At 36.1% G+C, this 17,107-nt stretch overlaps 2 protein-coding genes, 1 non-coding gene and 1 pseudogene across 3 annotated transcripts; 3 read left to right on the forward strand and 1 right to left on the reverse strand.

Moving 5' to 3' along the window:
• The first annotated feature begins 361 nt into the window (after window positions 1–361).
• On the forward strand, window positions 362–6,017 carry LOC121237144 (annotated as a pseudogene).
• On the forward strand, window positions 5,087–5,165 carry LOC121238015. The gene has a single exon (XR_005935060.1). It is a non-coding gene; the product is annotated as a small nucleolar RNA R160 (small nucleolar RNA).
• LOC121236658 (coenzyme Q-binding protein COQ10 homolog B, mitochondrial-like) lies at window positions 6,014–10,785 on the forward strand. Its single transcript, XM_041133094.1, has 7 exons — window positions 6,014–6,090; window positions 6,603–6,707; window positions 6,811–6,855; window positions 6,964–7,212; window positions 7,874–8,069; window positions 8,719–8,850; window positions 10,422–10,785. The coding sequence occupies exons 1-7, from the start codon at window positions 6,014–6,016 to the stop codon at window positions 10,542–10,544; spliced, it is 927 nt and encodes a 308-aa protein (XP_040989028.1). The 3' UTR covers window positions 10,545–10,785.
• Window positions 10,786–12,358: 1,573 nt separating this feature from the next.
• On the reverse strand, window positions 12,359–15,780 carry LOC121237143 (putative F-box/LRR-repeat protein At3g58880). Its single transcript, XM_041133744.1, has 4 exons — window positions 15,739–15,780; window positions 14,059–15,101; window positions 13,483–13,656; window positions 12,359–12,848 (listed from the first exon to the last, which is right to left on the reverse strand). The coding sequence occupies exons 2-4, from the start codon at window positions 15,079–15,081 to the stop codon at window positions 12,549–12,551; spliced, it is 1,497 nt and encodes a 498-aa protein (XP_040989678.1). The 5' UTR covers window positions 15,082–15,101; window positions 15,739–15,780; the 3' UTR covers window positions 12,359–12,548.
• Between the last annotated feature and the right edge of the window lie 1,327 nt (window positions 15,781–17,107).

The following is a 17,107-nucleotide window of genomic DNA, read 5'->3' on the forward strand; positions in this document are numbered from 1 at the left end:
TTTTTTTCAAAATTATAATAATTTTCTTATTAAAATGATACTTTTCTATTTAATAAAAGACTTACACATGCCATCTCTATTTAAGTTGCTTTTAGATTTTGAATATTATTAAATTAAAATGATAAAATATTATTAGAATATTATTTTTTAATATTATTATTATTTTAAATTTTAAAAAATTGAATTGTTGATTAAAAAAGTTATAAAAATGCGTTGTGATGAGTTTATTATATTTATCATAAATAATAGTCTCGTACATTTCGCCAATCATACTCGAAATATGCTCTGTCAGCAGGGACCCACCCACACGTGTGCATAAAATCCCGAAGCCTGAACTGAACTTCACGGATCCTCACCGTAGGCGTAGACGCCGTAGAGGACTATTTTTCTCTTTTGATCTTTCCCTCCGTTTCCGAGCTCTAAAAACGAAGCCATCTCTCTATCAATCTTACACCGAACTTCTCTGTTTCAAATGCTCCTCTCGATTCCATGTGGGCACTGATGTTTTGAAGTATTTAATTCACTATCTTCATTGCAGATGGGTTATGAGGACGATCCGTATGTTCGTCGTTCTGTTTGTGAGCAATATATGGTTTCTGATGATTCTCTTCGTGAAATTTAGGGCGTAAATTTTTTTTTCCAGGTACTATGACGAGGATGGAGAGCCTTTGATAGACTACGACGATGTGCATTCGGGTCGAGAGCTGTCGCCGGAGCCTCAACGGGACGACGACGACGACGTTCAGGAAGACTGGCAGGGTAGCGGGGGGCGGCGAGAGCAGTCGAAGACGCCGGTTTAGGACGCGGACCCCTCGTCGTTGAAAGCGAAGCCCCGGAAGCGGCTGATCAGGAAGAGTGAGACCACCACGGCGGAGGATATCGTGGTTCCTAGCCTGGTAGATGAGGACGAAGATGAGGAGAGTTTTGAGAGGAATCGGAAGAAGAGGAAGGAGGGTGGCGGGACTAGTGGGAAAAAGGAAAAGAGGCATAAGTTGGAGAAGAGAGGATTTTCTTCGGGGAAGGGCGAGTCCGGTAAGTTCTCGAAGCGAGGGTTTTCTTCCGGGAATGATCGCGATGGTGAGGTCAAGGAGATGTGGGACACCTTTGCCGGCGCCGATTCCGAGGTGTAGTAAATGTTTCTATTCTCGTTTTCTCTGCTTGTGAAATAAGCTCCTAATTAGAGGTCAATGAATTCTTCATGGAATTAAGTTCTATATATTATAATAATAACGCTTCTGTTAACTTCTTAGACCTGTATTTATCTAAGCTTGTTGCACGTTTTATTTTAAATTAAACCCTAAACATTAATATGGTCTCTTTGCGATTGAGATGGTCCAATTTGAGAATACGAGTCCAGAGATCAATTGTGATATTTCCAGCATTTATATATTTATTTTTTGAGTAATACTATACACCACACCACCATCCTACTTTCGTCACACTATGTAAGATGTGTCATATTTTTCATCATTGGATGATAAAAGATCATCTAATAAATAATTATTCAATAGTGATAAATGTGCCACATCATGAATAGTGGGATGAAATTGGGATGATGGCGTAGTGTATAGAATTTTCTTATTTTTTAGGTCATCATTAATTTCTTCAATTACTATTTTGTTTATTTAGAAATATATTACTCTCTAGTATTCAAATGTAATTTGTGGTATGCATGGCTGTTTGTACGTGGTCTTCTTTCGCAAAAATAGATTATAGAAAGCCAAACATTTTCTTATGTTCTATGGTGAAACAACCTTACTACCTTACAACCTTAGAAGTTTCATAAATGTTGTTGCCCCGAAGTTTGGTTCAGTGGATCTAATCATCAATCAATCCATTATATATGATTATGCTTTTGATTCTATAGGTTGAAGTTTCTGATTGTTTCAGTCTCTGAATGGATTAGGATGATCAAGAGGGTTTGAGGACTGTGGATGATGATAGCTTCATAGATGACACCGGTGTAGATCCTGCTGATGGGTATGGAAGTGGCAATGAGCCCCGATCTCCTGGTGATGCTCCTCAGGTTGGTATTTTTTTTTTTTTTTGTATATCTGTTTCACATAAAGTAGTGATGGCATAATGCTGTGGCTCGCAACTCCTTTTTTCTGTTTATTTTATTTAGTTTTTAAAGAAGGTCTTGCTAGAATATTTTAAGACACAAAATGTTTGTTTTAATTAAAAAATTTGACGTTTGAACCTTTTTGTTGTTCTAGAGGCCTGTGTCTGATATCATTTTTTGCCATGTTGTTGATTGACTAAAATGCTCATTAACACATCTTTGTTGGTTCTGGATGTTTGCTGGGACCTTGATGAATTTATTGGTTTATCATTTGGATGTTTCTAGGCTGAGGAGGGTGAAGAAGATGAAGAAATTAATGATCTCTTCAAGATGGGTAAGAAAAGAAAGAAGAATGAGAGAAGTCCTGTGGACATAGCTATGCTGGTTGAGAATGTCATGGCTGAGCTCGAGGTCACAGCAGAAGAGGATGCAGACCTCAATAGACAGTGAATAAACTCAAAAAACTGCCTCTTCTGACCGAGGTCCTTTCAAAGTAAGCTTTTTGTAATTTGTTTATTTGGGTCTTCTTGCCTTCACATAGCATTTTTAATCCTTAAGAGTTAAGACCATTCTATTCTTTTTGTCAATTGCTGTTGGTGCTGGAAGCAGCTTCTACAAGAATTCTTAGATCATGGAGTGCTAAATCTATTAAAGAATTGGTTTGAGCCTCTTCCTGATGGAAGCTTACTAAACATTAACATCTGTGTGGCAATTTTGAATATTTTGACTGATGTATGGTCAGAGTTCTCTGCATTATGATTTGTAATTTTGTGGTAATGGTCGATGACGTAACATGTGTAGCCATCTGAAATGTTGCTTCTGTTATGCAGTTTCCCATCGATCTAGAGCAGTATGATAGAAGAGAGCAATTGAAAAAGAGTGGTATTGGAAAGGTTAGGAATCCATTTGTGAAAGCTACTTCAAAACTTTTGCAGCTTGGATGTAGAAGGAAAGCATTTTGACTGAAGTTCTCTCTTATTGGGCAGGTCATCATATTTTTATCAAAATCTGATGAGGAAACCACATCCAACAGAAAACTTGCAAAGGATTTGGTTGATAAATGGGTAATTTGAAATGTGTTTTGACTCTTCTAATGTGAAATTTATTCAGATGGGTATGACCACAGTAATGGGAAAGTCTTGGTACATGTATTGGGTCCATGATGAATTTTTTATTGATGCATGCTCATCCTGCCTTCATTTTGTTTCTATTTCGAAATTTATGGCACTTGTTTGGCAGAGAACAGTATTAGTGGCAAATGATGGTGGATATGTTTGACTCCGTTCTACCATCATCATACATTCCTGGTTCCCTTTAATTTTTTTTATAAGTAATAAAAGATTTTTTTGATGAGAATAACAGCCATAGGCATAGCCCATGAGAGACACCCAAGTATGATTAACAACCGATTCAAGAAAATAATGGAAACCGTCATGCATTCCCTTTAATGATGATAAAAATTTGACTTGAAATGTTCATACCTTTTATTTTTGGTTGTGCCACACTGATCTTTGGTCACACAATTGGTTGTTTACAAGGGTTGCTATTTCTGTCACAAATTCATGATTCCGTAAGTCTTGGGATGGGGATAGCAATTTGCGTGCACTTTATTTTATGTGCAGTCATTCTATTTTCTTCTTTAATAATCCTGGAAGATCATACATGAGTTTCCTGTTATAGTTAGCAGTATTGAAATCTTTTGTAATTGTGAACTTGTGTGCAAAGTTGACCGATATTAATAAGACTACAAGATTTGAGGAGATGAGAAACGTTGATGATGAGAGGGCTCCCTACCGAAGACCTCCTGTGAAGAAGTACTTCTTGTGAACTGTTCTGCTTATTATCCTACATGTTTCTTTCATAAGTATACATCAACCGTGTTGTTTGTGTAATTTTGTTCCCTAATTTTAGTAGGCAGGCAAATAAACCTGCTGGAATTGAATCTAGAGATGGCGATCTTGATTTGGATGAATTTTCACGGTAAGGCATCATGACAGGCATATTTTTGCTCCTGGGCTCCTTTATTTTCTGTGAACCATATTTCAAGCACCATCTCATATTAGATTTTTAATTATAAAAAAAAATAAATAAATAAATTTACTACAGTACAGGGAACACAAGTCAGGTCAATCTTCTTCCAGGCTGCATGCTACAAAACCAGGAGCAACACCCTTAGATTTTGTGGTGCGCCAACAATCAAAGATTGATCCTGATGAAATTAGAGCGTGTGCAAAACAAGTTGTACAAGATCAGTGTCATTTGAAGGTTGGTTTTCCTATGCTGAAACCTTAAATACAAGAATGAAGTGAAAATAAGTTTTGTTGGCATGTCTATAACTCTGTTTCAATGGAGTGATGAATATCTGTAACTTCTCATTGACGGTGGTCCACTCCAATTTGGACACAAATGAGTTGGTTTTCTTCATTTCACATCTGAAAGAAGCAATGTTTCAACATATGTGGGCTAATAATGTTTAGCGGTCTAGGTTAGATTGTTAACTTTGCTTTTCTTTCCTGAGCTGAACCTAACGTCAAACACAAGTTCCCTCTAAAGATATTTGTGTTGCTTAATTCCACTGAGGTTCATGAAGTGACTTTCATCTGTCACTAACAATCTTTACCCTGCATGATGAACAAGGAGTCACTTGCACAACTCTGTTAATCCCAAAATTAATAGGATTTACTGGAGATGTACACTCTTTTCTACTGTTTGAGCACTTTATTCGGAAAACCTTAATGTTTAGGTTTTTGCACCCATTAAAAATAAATAAAAAATAAAATTTATGTTTAGGTTTGAGTACTGCTTATCTGAGAATAATGCACATCAAGCATGTCATTTGAACTTACTTTTTGGTAATGGTTTGTTATTTGTGTCACTCGCAATATATGGTGCTTTGATTTTTACTTTCGTATACAATGTTGGGGTTGCTCTGTGGACCTTTATGAAGCTTGGACTTGGTTTAAGCTATCTATGTAATTTCTTTATATATGGTTTCCGATGATGAGCTGTTCTGGCAAGAAGCAAAGCAAAATGATGAGGTTCTAATATCTGAATATCAGGTACAATCCCATATCATATTGGTCTTCAAAGTTCTCTGATTGCTTTGCTAACCCTGCTCAAAGACCCTCACACCGTTCCTATAATATGGGGCCTGCTTTTTATTGAGGTTGTACAAGGTGGTCATTTTTTTGGTTCTCACTTAAGTTTATTGATTGCCATGTGGATCACACGTAGCTCCTGTTTTTCAGTTTTCATATTTAACTTCTTTTCTTGTTCTTTTAGTTGATATTTTTTATACCTTTTTCCTTCTAATTAGTTCCTTAATCAGTCTGCAGTATTTTTTTTTGCCGCTCTTTGAGAAGTGACATGGAACTAAAAAGGTCTAAATGCTGCCTTTTTAGTCGAAACTGAAAGTTCACCCTTCGTGAATTTGTTAGACCAGTTTATGGTGTATATCTGTAATTTGACTTTTTTGATAAAGTAAATGGTGTATATCTGTATTAAGACCATTAATGGACATCAGAAGTTACAGTATGTTCTTAAACATGGGAAGGGTTAAATTGCTAGAAAGGCTAAACCTCCCATGGTATGCATGTCTTAACCAGACGACAGTGTTCTTTATGTTTATGCAAGTCTTTTGTGTGAAATCTATGTTTTTACTGTTTTCCTAAAACCCAAATGAACATGTTAATGGCGGCAGATGAGTAAGAAGTTGCAGCAGTTGAAGGTACCAAAAAAGAAGCAACTTGAAGCCAATAAACTTAGCGTGGAGGGTCGTGGTATGCTCAAATATCTGTAAGGTTGCAACTCAATTGCTAGGGAAGAAGGGTGCAGGGAAGAAGGGTGCATTGGGAGGCCTAAATCATCACATAACACTAGCACAAGCGGCTAGAAGAAGCAAAAGATGACTGTGAAAGGGAAATTTAACTAGGCATGCAATAACTTCTTCAAATGCCCGAGGTCGCTCTGATTCTTCTTCTGTTCAAAGTCCAATGGGAATATTTGGCGTTCAAGTTCCCACCTTTCTGGTGGATTTTTTTTTTTTTTTTCTTGGGCACAAAAGTACAGACTACAGACAGCCATACTTACTGGTGGTCAGTGTGGGGATGCGGGGGCCATTCAAAGGGTTCTATTGCCCATACTATCATTATGGTTACATATGTCGTTGCAGCATCAAGATTAATTAATACGTATTTTAATGATGTGATTGGTTAAAATAATTATTTTATATTTATGTAAAAATGAGAGTTCTTATTTAAAATACTCAACTTTCAGTTCGACTTTTTTTTTTTGCCTTTTTAGAAAAAATTACAAAAATAATAAATTTATAACTATTTTACAATCAATCAAAATAAACTGTGCCATTTTATTAAAAAGGTTAGATTTTCTTGAATCTGCCGACAACCTGGAAAAGAATTGTTTTACCTTCTGGAACTTTAAAGGCGTCGTCAACCTGCGATTAGCACGCGGACGACGCCTTTAATGTTCGAGAATGTATGGGCTTGGGCTATTCACCTAAGAATCACCTCTAACTTCTAAGCCTCAACCCGCCCGAATCGCTGATTCGCCATACCCCCTTCTCTGTCTCTCTCCCCACATTCGACGAGGCGCACAATTCTAGAGAGGTTCCGTTAGAGCCGTACAGGTACGCTCCATTCCCATGATCCCATACCAGTATTTTATTCCCGAAACGAAAGAGGTTTAAGATTACCCATTAATTCTGTTCCATTTTATCTAAAATCTTGCAGTTTTGGGGGACTTCCCAAAATCTTGTGGGGTCAATCCAATTCAAGGTGTGTCTGATTTGCCTCCATATCGAGCTTATAAACTATAAGTTTTGGGTTATCAAACTGGTCAAAATTAATGGTGGTGCCTTCATTCATGTCGACCTCAAAAAACAGTCTCAGGCTTTTTATTAGGTCCGTTAAGAACACCCGGCAGTTGCAGAAATTTGATCAGAGGCGATGCTTTCGTAGCATTGCTGGTATCGAGACCCCTTCGGTCCGTCATTCTGCCGATGGTCTCCAAGTTTCCCTGCGGAGTTTGTTTAATAACAGTCACACAGCTCAAACGAGGCGGTTTCTTGGTTGTGGTGACGGTGATGAGGGCGGTGTCCTGTCGAAAGTTTACGAGGAGAGGATTGTCTTGGGGTAATTTTTGTCACAAACCTTTCTGTGGGAGTCATCCTTTCTCACGAGCACTCGTGTTTGTTTCTTTGGTACTGGTATAGTTGCCATTTGTAGTTTACTATTAATTGTTTCGAGCGATTTTGTTTTGATAGAATGCATTGTCACTCGTGACATATCAACTACAAATCTGAAGCTGCACACTAAAGTTATTTCTTGGAAATTACACGTTACCCTTTTCTGGTCCTGGCCGAGCTCGAGTTGTCAGCCTTTGGTTTAAAAATTTGTACTTTACCCACCTGAGGTCTAATTGTTATTTTTTAGTTCATTGGTTTAATATTTCACTTCATGACGAGGTTGCTATTGTGTTTCTTAGTTTTATTTGTGACGCTCGTGAATTATATATGTGATTTTTATTTGTGACGCTCGTGAAATATTAAATGAAACGATTTCAGTGTGGTTGAGTGCAGTTTTTTAGACCGTAGTTAACCTTGAACTCGAACCATTTATTTCTTTATAGTTCTGAATCTTCCTCTATAGTTGCAATCGGCAGTCAATTTAGGTGAGCCATTGGCGGGCTTGTGATTATGGTGTGTTGATGTGACTTGGTTACATTATGTTAGTATTGGGACCGTTTTGATTTCTAGTCACAGAGACTTGGGCTGACAGAATTGTTGTTCATTAGGTATTCTCCAGAGCAGTTGTTTGATGTAGTTGCAGCTGTTGACTTGTATAATGGTTTTGTCCCGTGGTGTCGGCGATCTGAGATACTTAAACAACACCCTGATGGGTCTTTTGATGCTGAGCTCGAGATTGGTTTCAAATTTCTTGTTGAAAGTTACATTTCGCATGTAGAGTTGAGCAAGCCGAAGTCCATAAAGGTGACCAGCTTTATTTAAAATTATTTGTCTATTATTTTATTTATTATTATATTTTCAATTTCTTTAAATGGAAGGTTAGTCGTTTGCTAGTAATTATTATAGCTTTTGTATGATCGGAAAGTTTGTTGAAAGAATTTTTTTTTTATATATAAGTAATAAGATATTTTATTTATCAAAAAGTAGGCATAGCCTAGGTACACAGGAAGTATACATGTGAATATACCTATTTAGGAACTAAAAACAGTTACAAGGAAGTCATGGAAGCTGAGACCATTCAAATCTAAAGCAATGGCCCACATAAATAAAGTTTTCCACAAAAAACTCCTAAACTCTTCTGAGCATTCATGATCCTCAAAATGTCTTATCATTTCTTTTACACCAAATGCACCAAAGAATACATAAAGGAGCCATCTGACATTCAAGTCAAGCCAAATCAAGTTAAGCAGCAATTTGACATTCAAATTTATGTATTTGAGCACCAGCCTCTTGTGCATCCTGTGCATGGGTTCATAATTTTTTCTGTTATAACATTTGTACCACTAGATCACGTTTTAGATCTCTTGTTTAGTCCTTGCATTAGTAATATGCATAGGTTGGCTCTCTATATTTGATTTTAACGAAGTAATTCTATGTTATGTGTTGTGTTCAGACAACTGCAAAGGATAGTGCGATTTTTGACCACTTGATAAACATATGGGAGTTCAATCCGGGACCAGTTCCAGGAACTTGTAACCTTCATTTTTTGGTGGATTTTAAGTTCCAGTCACCGCTTTACCGACAGGTGATTCTCCTCCATTCTTGAGTATTTTCAACTTTAATGTTATGTTTATTGAGAATTCAGGGAGTTGATTTCTTCAGGTAGAATAAAAATATTGAGACAGAATCTCCAGTTCCCTATGAGGAACATGTGTACCAATGTCAGTTGGCAATATGGTCTTGCTATGGACATCGTCAATACCTTAAGACTCCAAGAATACCTCCATCCCAATGATTGCTATCTTCATAGTGTCATTGTATCCATCTTCCCAGTTGTCATTGTTGTGACTGCCACTTTGTATCGTTACCCCCTCCACTACCTCCTTGAGACACCACGACTTGTGTGATCATCTTGGGGTGAATTCTGTGATTGCTATGATTTCCTTAAGGTGATCTCATTAATTTCTAATTTTTTCCCTCTTTTCTTAGTGATTTATCCCCTCCATCAGGTTGCTTATCCCAACTTGTTCCCTTTCTTAACTATGAGAGTTAAGGTGGCTACATCTCTCTCTTCCTATCTGTAGCGTAGATAAAATCTTTGTATGAACATGCCTTTTTAAGTTCCTTGAAACATGATGAGCATTGTAACCATCTCAAAGGCTTTCCCTTTTAGTTTGATAGGTGTGCACCAATTGCACAACGTTTTCAAATGCACTTCTCCACTTGTTCTTGACTAATATAATCAGTTTTTTTAATAGGTAACATAAATAATTTACCCAACAGCGATAGTCTTGTTGAGCTTTAATTTGATGTGTTCTGACACCTTACAGCAGTATAGAATTACAATATCATTTTTTTTATAATTAATAAGATAATTTTATTCCAAGTAAATAGGCATAGCCCAAGTACACAAGAAGTATACAAGAGAGTACACCTAAATACAAACTAGAGCAAGACACGACTAAAACCACACATGAAAATTATTTCCATTCCCTACAAGAGCCTTAGCCCAAAAACACAAAGTGCCAAAGAAAAACTCCCTAAGTTCTCCCATTGAACGTTCTCTATCTTCAAAGCACCTCCCATTCCTCTCCAACCATAAGCACCATATCAAGCACAAAGGGATCATCTTCCACACAGCTACACTACTTTGTCTCCCTGCGAAACCTTGCCAACATGTGAAAAGGTCCACAGAATTTTCACCTTGTCAATTCCTTATGCCTGAAATGGTCAATTCCTTATGACCATTCTGAACCCTAACTTTGCAACAACTTAAATAGGGTATTAATCCAGAATTGAAACAAACAGCAGGCATCTAGACGAGCCCTGGGATAGAATTATGATCACATCGTATTGTAATTATCAAATTCTATACATTTTTTATAGGTGTATAGAATCACGATTTTAATGTCGTTATGTCTTATAGATTTGGTCATAAGTCTATCCCAGGGCTCGTCTAAATGCCTGCTATTTCTTTCAATTCTTGATTAATACCCCATTTAAGTTGTTGCAAAGTTAGGGTTCAGAATGGTCATATGTACTAAATTCTGTGAACATTTCAGGCATAAGGAATTGACATTGAAGATTGGGCTTTTATATTATGATGTAGAGTGGCTAGAAACAATCTAATTGTGGCAATAACTTTCTGATTATCAGGTAGCATCCATGTTCTTCAAGGAGGTGATCTCTCAACTTGTACGTTCATTCAGCCAGCGCTGCAGTTTGGTGTATGGACCAGGGGTCCCAACCCTTGAAAATTCATATGGTCAAAGCTCATGAGAGATCATATTGCATTTAACCGGTTGTAGTGACAAATGAATTTCTAGAGCTAGCATATCACTTATCCAAAAATTTACTGTCACACCGGCCACTGGGTGGTTTTTTGTTTTGCTTGCTGTCTAGTTGGCCAATTGATCTTTTGATGAGGTAATTCAATTAAAGCCTTAAAGTCTCCAAGAAAATATTTTTGTTATCTCCAAGAAAATATCACTAATCAAAAAAGATATAAATGCTTTTTGTACTTGCATTTTGTCCTTACAATACATGCTCTTAGATGAAGGCTCAATATTGAAGGAGGTATCTCTTTAAGATTTGTCATCGCCTGAATGTGTCTGATAGAATATCAAGAGTCACGCCATATTACTTATAGATATTTGGTAGTTTGCGACCATTATCGTTATGTAGAAGTTGCCTGCTTGAGTCATGACTATATTTCTGTAATTATGGTGGTCTCAGTTTCCCTCCAATGACCATAAATTGAAACCATCAGGTTAGAATGTTATGTTTATTTCTGTGCCATTATAAATTTTTCATATTTTTGTTTCTATCACTACTACGGATTGACAGACCCTTTTGCTTCTAAGGGTTGGATGAACATATCATGTTTGCAAGGTTGTGGTCGCTTTTGGGTCTTAAGAAGTTGAGTTTTTATACTCGCAGGCCGGTGCGAAGAAGACATCTTCCACTTTACTCTCATGGCAAGATTTGATTTATAAGATTTAAAATTTTAAAATTCTATTGCAAATTGAATCTCGCCATGTACTTACGAATATAATTTTTCTTTCAAAAAAGTCTGGTGCAGCCTAAATTGATTGCTTCTTTGAGTCTGTTAGGAAGTTAGGATCGTTTTAAATGTGCCACTCTGCCAGATTTCTTTCTTCCCAGTTGTTGATGGTTTGATGTTTTCTTCCTATCATCTCATACAATTCCTAGAGAAGATGCCCTTTCTAGAAACAATAGTATATTTTTCAAGTCTTGGGAATGAAAAGCTTTGAGGAGCAAAATCACTACAGATGCCAGAACGTCCCACAAAGGTCGTGTAGAAACCGGGGAAGAAGCATTTGGCTCGCAGAATGATAATTCGGTTCCACAAGCCAGTTGTGGTTCTGTTCACCATTCTTTTGGGGAAGCAAATAGTAAATGTGACCGCAAAAATGAAAGAGCCACTTTAAAAAGCTTTCAAGCTCTTCCATTTTCGCAGCTCCCAAACAGTCTTTAAACGGATGCCCTGCTCAGTGCCTTGTAAAACGACCGATAACGGGAATGGAGTTTTACCCTCCTTTTTCCCTCCATATGACTGACTCATTGATCCATTTTGCGATTGCAAAGAAACATAACAAAAATGGTTTAGTCACAGCAAGGAACATAAACCACTTTTTAAATGCTCAAACAGTGAGTAATTACATAGGTCAGAGATCAATGAATAATTAATCGTGCTAGAATAATTATATTTGCAAGTTGATGAGGAGGACACATCCTCCATATCAGTATGATAGAACTTGCTTTCAAACTTTCTTGCAAATTATCCGTTTGGATTCAGAAAGTGTTTCATCTCATCTCATCTCATCATTACAATTTTTTCAAATTTTCATACAAAATATATTAAACAATTCAACTTTTTCAAATCCCAAAACAATAATAATAATAAAAAAAAATAATATTCTAACAATATTTTTTTCAACTTTATCTTTTATCTAAAACCATATCATCTCATATCTGAATTTAAACCGGCCAAATGCTGTCATGTCAGCGGTCCGGCATATGAGTAGACTCTAAAAACCACTAGAGACTAGATATTGCACTAGTATGCTACTAAACAAGCATAATGGAATGATTTCATTTTAATGGCAGTTCAAATATGCACTTATAAAGTGTACCAGACACCAATACGCAGCTCATTCCAAAAGAACCCCTGCCAAATCCGACATTATCAAAATAAAACAAAATAAGTAAAACCTACAAATCTTTGTCCTCAGGTTGATTTGTTTTGAAGAAAAACCTGTACTATTCATTGAGTAGATCTTGACCCGATTGTGATTCTACAAAGCATATTTGCAAAGAAGGAGAAGCCCACTTGACTCCTTGCAGAAATTGATCAGTTGCTGTTAACCAAAGATGAGTAACACGTGTGTGAATGGTTATCTTTTCCAATACTTTTCCCTGTCTTATTAAATGTAGCAGAAATGCTCTTTCATTCTTTCCTCCTCTAAGCTCCATCTCTACTGTCCTCAATTCTCGAAGATTGGTGAAGTGTTCATTTTCCCAAAATATCATACCAAATTTGCCCGCAGCCACATTTCCAGGCTGAAAAAAGTTAGAAAAATGTGAAAGAAGAGGCAAAAATCTACAGCTAGAACCTTTTTTTTTTTTTGGGGGAGAGGGGGGGGGGGGGGGGGTTTGAGAAAAACAGCCACAGAATGGTTGAGAACTTAATATGAGCTTTGAGAACAGTAGCCAGATCCTCTATCATATAACATTACAGAACATAAACAGATCGCTATATGCATAATGCTTCCATTTAGAGTGTTTTGGTGTTGGTGTGAGAGTCCATATACATGATTTTTGGAAATTGCAAACAGGAGCCTCCAATGAGGTAGAAAATATGTTTTGCATCCATCAATCACTCAGAACAATAATGAAACAACAAAACAACTCCCAAATGAAAAAAAAAAAAAAAAAAAAAAACGAAGGAAAAGAAAATCCAAGATTGGCAGGAAATAAATATTATCAAGTAATAAAACTGTGAAGTTCCTGTTCTTGAAAGAAAAAAGAAAAAAAAGAGGACCCAGCTGCTTTCATCCTCATCTTTCAACGCAGTCTTCTAAAAGCCTGAAAATTGTTTAATGTGCATAAATGACTCCAAAATGGTGTCTCAAAGTGCAAGTTATTATGAAGAGAGAGAGATAGAGAGTATAGCTGTAAGTGTTTTACTACTTACAATAACGAGTCCCAATCTGCCACAGCCTCTTATGGTCAAGTGCTTTATATGAGGAGACTTCTTCAGAATTGAAGCCAATGCTGGGATTATGGAGTCCTTCAAGCAGCTAATATCCATAACTAAGTCTTGCAAATCATATAATGAAGGTGGCAGGCAGTCTTGCCTTGATAGAGCCTGCAAAGTTCTTGTCACTAACTACATGATTGAATGACAGTGCCACATAATTTAACTGATCAAGTCATTTTATTTACAATAGCATTTAAAGTGAAAATTCTTTAATTTCACAAAAGCAGAAAATTTCTAGTAGAACTTCAGGAAACAGATGAAATTTATCGAGAGTTTTTCACAATTTTTAACATGGGCAGCCAAGTGGTCTAAGTTGAAAACACTATCCATGGCATGAGTTTCCTTTCAAATGGAATGGCATAAAAAATATTAAATAACTTCATTCCCATGGGATATACAACAGCACCCCAATTTATACAAAAACAATGCAAATCTCAGCAGTTTTGTAATGATTATGCAATGGTTTCTAATCATGGTAGAAAACTACTTGGTGAAAAAACTCATGTATACCTCAATCAACCAGCAATTCAGTTCTAAAACTCTGGCATGCTTGATAGTGTGGAGGAGGTCAACAACCTTGAAGCTCTCCATATCCATCACTCCAGGCTGAGGAGGGACAAGAAAGAGCATGGTATCTTGTAGACAAATAATGTTCTTAAGAGAATAATGGCTAACGATATTTCCCATCCATTTGAACTTTTGAAGATTGGGGGCTGAAATATTTAATGATCTGGTTTTATGGAGTTGAAAGAACCACTTGATAGATAATGTCTTAAGGCTCTCGCACGATACATCAATCCTGTTGAGCAAATTACCAGAGCGTTGAGAAATCAATAGATGTTCTAAAAATGAATGGGTAACGTGGAGCTTGACGATACCAGTAACATTTTCAAGATTTAAAGTTTCAAGCCGCTGACAGGAAGATGAAATCCAGTCTCCAAAAGAATCGTGGAAGATTCTAACAGATTTCATGGATAAAATCCGGAGTGAGAGAAATACAGAAGAGGGCAGAACAAGATGACCTCCATGCAAATTCAACTTAAGCACCTCCAGGTATCCACAACTGAAGCTGCTCATGGCTGGCAGTATAAAGGTTCCCTGTCTTCCTATGGAAATTTCGATATCAAGCTCCTGGACACCACAATGTAACACATTACACAGCCAAGCAACAATACGGTTTTCATCAGATTGGGGTTCAAAACATAACCATCGGAGGCGAAACCTCAGCATCCGATTCTCATTTCGTTGAGACATAAAATCATCAAGATATGTTCTCATACAATATTGGTCTCCAAGTTTGGCACTGAGTTCCTCCGAGTCAAAATCCAAGTATGGTACCGAAAGGTATAGATATCTAAATCTTCTTGATAATATGCTGGTTCGAATGATCTCTTCCATCTTAAGAAAAGAGAAGATGTGAACAACAAGAGAATCGGGCAGACTGCTGAACCAATCCACATTATCTTCTCTAAAGTGCTTAATCCTTCGAGTTCCATCGGAGAATAAGTTCAATGGTAGTTCCGTAGTATCCATTGTAGCACACTATCAAAATCCTGCTAGAAGGGGAAACAAAGACCTACAGCACAAGTGGTAACCTCTTTGAGATGAAACAAAAAGGTGAAGAAAGATCATATACAGAGAATGATGAAGGCACCCCAATTGGAAATGTTAACAAGATGAAAAAATAAAATGGTGACATAAAACAGAAAAAAAAAGTGCAGAAAATTTTGAAGTTTGATGAAACATAGTGGTCAATATTTTAATCTTCATGGGTATATTATTCCTTCCAGAAATTAAGCTCTAATTTAACAATTCAAAACATCTAACAAAGCTTTTACCTAATCAGAACAAGCAAAGAAAACTCAAAGTAGAAGATGAAAACGTGTATTATGAATTTATGATGTATCTCTTGTCAGTGGCTTTGGGATATTGTTATCATGAGACAAAAACAAAAATTCCCAACATCAAACTTGATCATATAGCATCAGAAAAATTTGCAGTTTGATGAAATACGTAGTCAATATTTTAATATTCATGGGCATATGATTCCTTCCCGAAACTAAGCTCTTATTTAACAATTCAAAATATCTAACAAAGCTTTTAAGCGAAGAAAACTCAATGCAAAAGATGAAAACATGTATGATGAAAAAATTTAGATCACATGAACTGCAAAACTGTAAGCTTGCTTACTCGTACGATTGAGAATGGAGAATAATTTGCAGCGTTAAATACGTACACAGTAAATCCTTGCTCCAGAAAGCTTGAAGACTTTCACTCTCGTCTCGGTCTTCTGTTTTCTATTAAACAAACTCTTGCTTTCTTTTCCCCCATAAAGCTTGAAGAGTCGAGACCTTCGCTTTTGCAGGAGATGTGGCCCACACGGGCTACCACTTGCGCGTGAACAGAAATTTATATAAAAAGCCAGAGCATCCAGTCTCATTACCTCGTATAAAATATAATAAATAATTTAATTTTTTAATAAAATATTTCATTTCATTTCATCTGAATTGTATAATTAAACAAAATTATTGATCATTCTTTCAACATCGTGATATCAAATGATCGTTAACCACTAAAATATAATAGTTTTCCAGCCATATAAAACAGTACTAGATCGTGAACTAATGAGATAATAATAAATAAATACATAAATAAATGGCGAATAGCGTTACTCTTTGAAAAAAAAAAAAAAAAGTCGAACACAAGAACACATGAACACTTGGAGAAGGAATTCTTAGAGAAGGAATTTATCTGCAAAATATTATACTTTGTATGGAAGAAGACGAATAATAGGCTGTAAAGACATAGATATCTCTGTCAACTAAGGAATTAGATACTTTTATAAAAAATTCCATAAAACAAAAACGCATGAATGATATGACGATACTCTCGTCATGTCATCAATTAATTTCTTTGCCAAAACACGTAAGAGTAATACTACTCTCACCCTCCATTCTACCGCTCGATTCTACTACTGTGATTTTTTATTTTATTTTTATAAATATTTTTTATTTAGTAATTAAAAAATATTTTTTAATAATATTGTATTTATATATATTTTTTTAAATATTTAAAAGTGTTAAAAAATATATGTATGAAAAAAAAATCCTATAACTAAAGGTAACTCCTAGTAGGAGTTGGGAGAAGTGACCGTAGCATGATCCAAACACGTAAACAATAATTGAACCGTTGTCATCTGTTGAATGGTCATACTCGATATATGTATTGAGAAAATATATTTGTAATCGTGAATTGTGTAACTGTCGCGTAATTGTTTTGAAAAAAATAAATAAAACATGAGACTCACATTAAAAAATTTATTTTTTTAATAGTAACTCTACTATTTTTCAAAGCGAATACACGAAGTTTACACATTTCACAATTATATATAGAATTACTCATATGTATTTGCCTTTTGTAGTTGTTGGATAATATATCGATAGAATTAGCTTCCCGTGTCAAAACTAGACGTTGAAATTTCATATAACATATTTTTTGTTGCGAAGTACACACTTTCTATTCTAAACAACATTTTCAGCCCTAGATCATAATATATATG

This window comes from Juglans microcarpa x Juglans regia, chromosome 6S, assembly GCF_004785595.1.
Source record: "Juglans microcarpa x Juglans regia isolate MS1-56 chromosome 6S, Jm3101_v1.0, whole genome shotgun sequence".
Lineage (NCBI taxonomy): Eukaryota > Viridiplantae > Streptophyta > Magnoliopsida > Fagales > Juglandaceae > Juglans > Juglans microcarpa x Juglans regia.

What these genes read in the sequence shown, in the direction of transcription:
- LOC121237143 (XM_041133744.1), bottom strand. Translation starts at nt 15,081, where the DNA reads ATGGATACTACGGAACTACCATTGAACTTATTCTCCGATGGAACTCGA. An exon ending in TGAATTGCTGGTTGATTGAG is followed by an intron (nt 13,657 to 14,058) that starts GTATACATGAGT and finishes AGAACTTTGCAG; the next exon opens with GCTCTATCAAGGCAAGACTG. An exon ending in GCAGATTGGGACTCGTTATT is followed by an intron (nt 12,849 to 13,482) that starts GTAAGTAGTAAA and finishes AACTTTTTTCAG; the next exon opens with CCTGGAAATGTGGCTGCGGG.
- LOC121236658 (XM_041133094.1), top strand. Translation starts at nt 6,014, where the DNA reads ATGCCCGAGGTCGCTCTGATTCTTCTTCTGTTCAAAGTCCAATGGGAA. An exon ending in TTCAAGTTCCCACCTTTCTG is followed by an intron (nt 6,091 to 6,602) that starts GTGGATTTTTTT and finishes CTAACTTCTAAG; the next exon opens with CCTCAACCCGCCCGAATCGC. An exon ending in GAGGAGAGGATTGTCTTGGG is followed by an intron (nt 7,213 to 7,873) that starts GTAATTTTTGTC and finishes GTTGTTCATTAG; the next exon opens with GTATTCTCCAGAGCAGTTGT.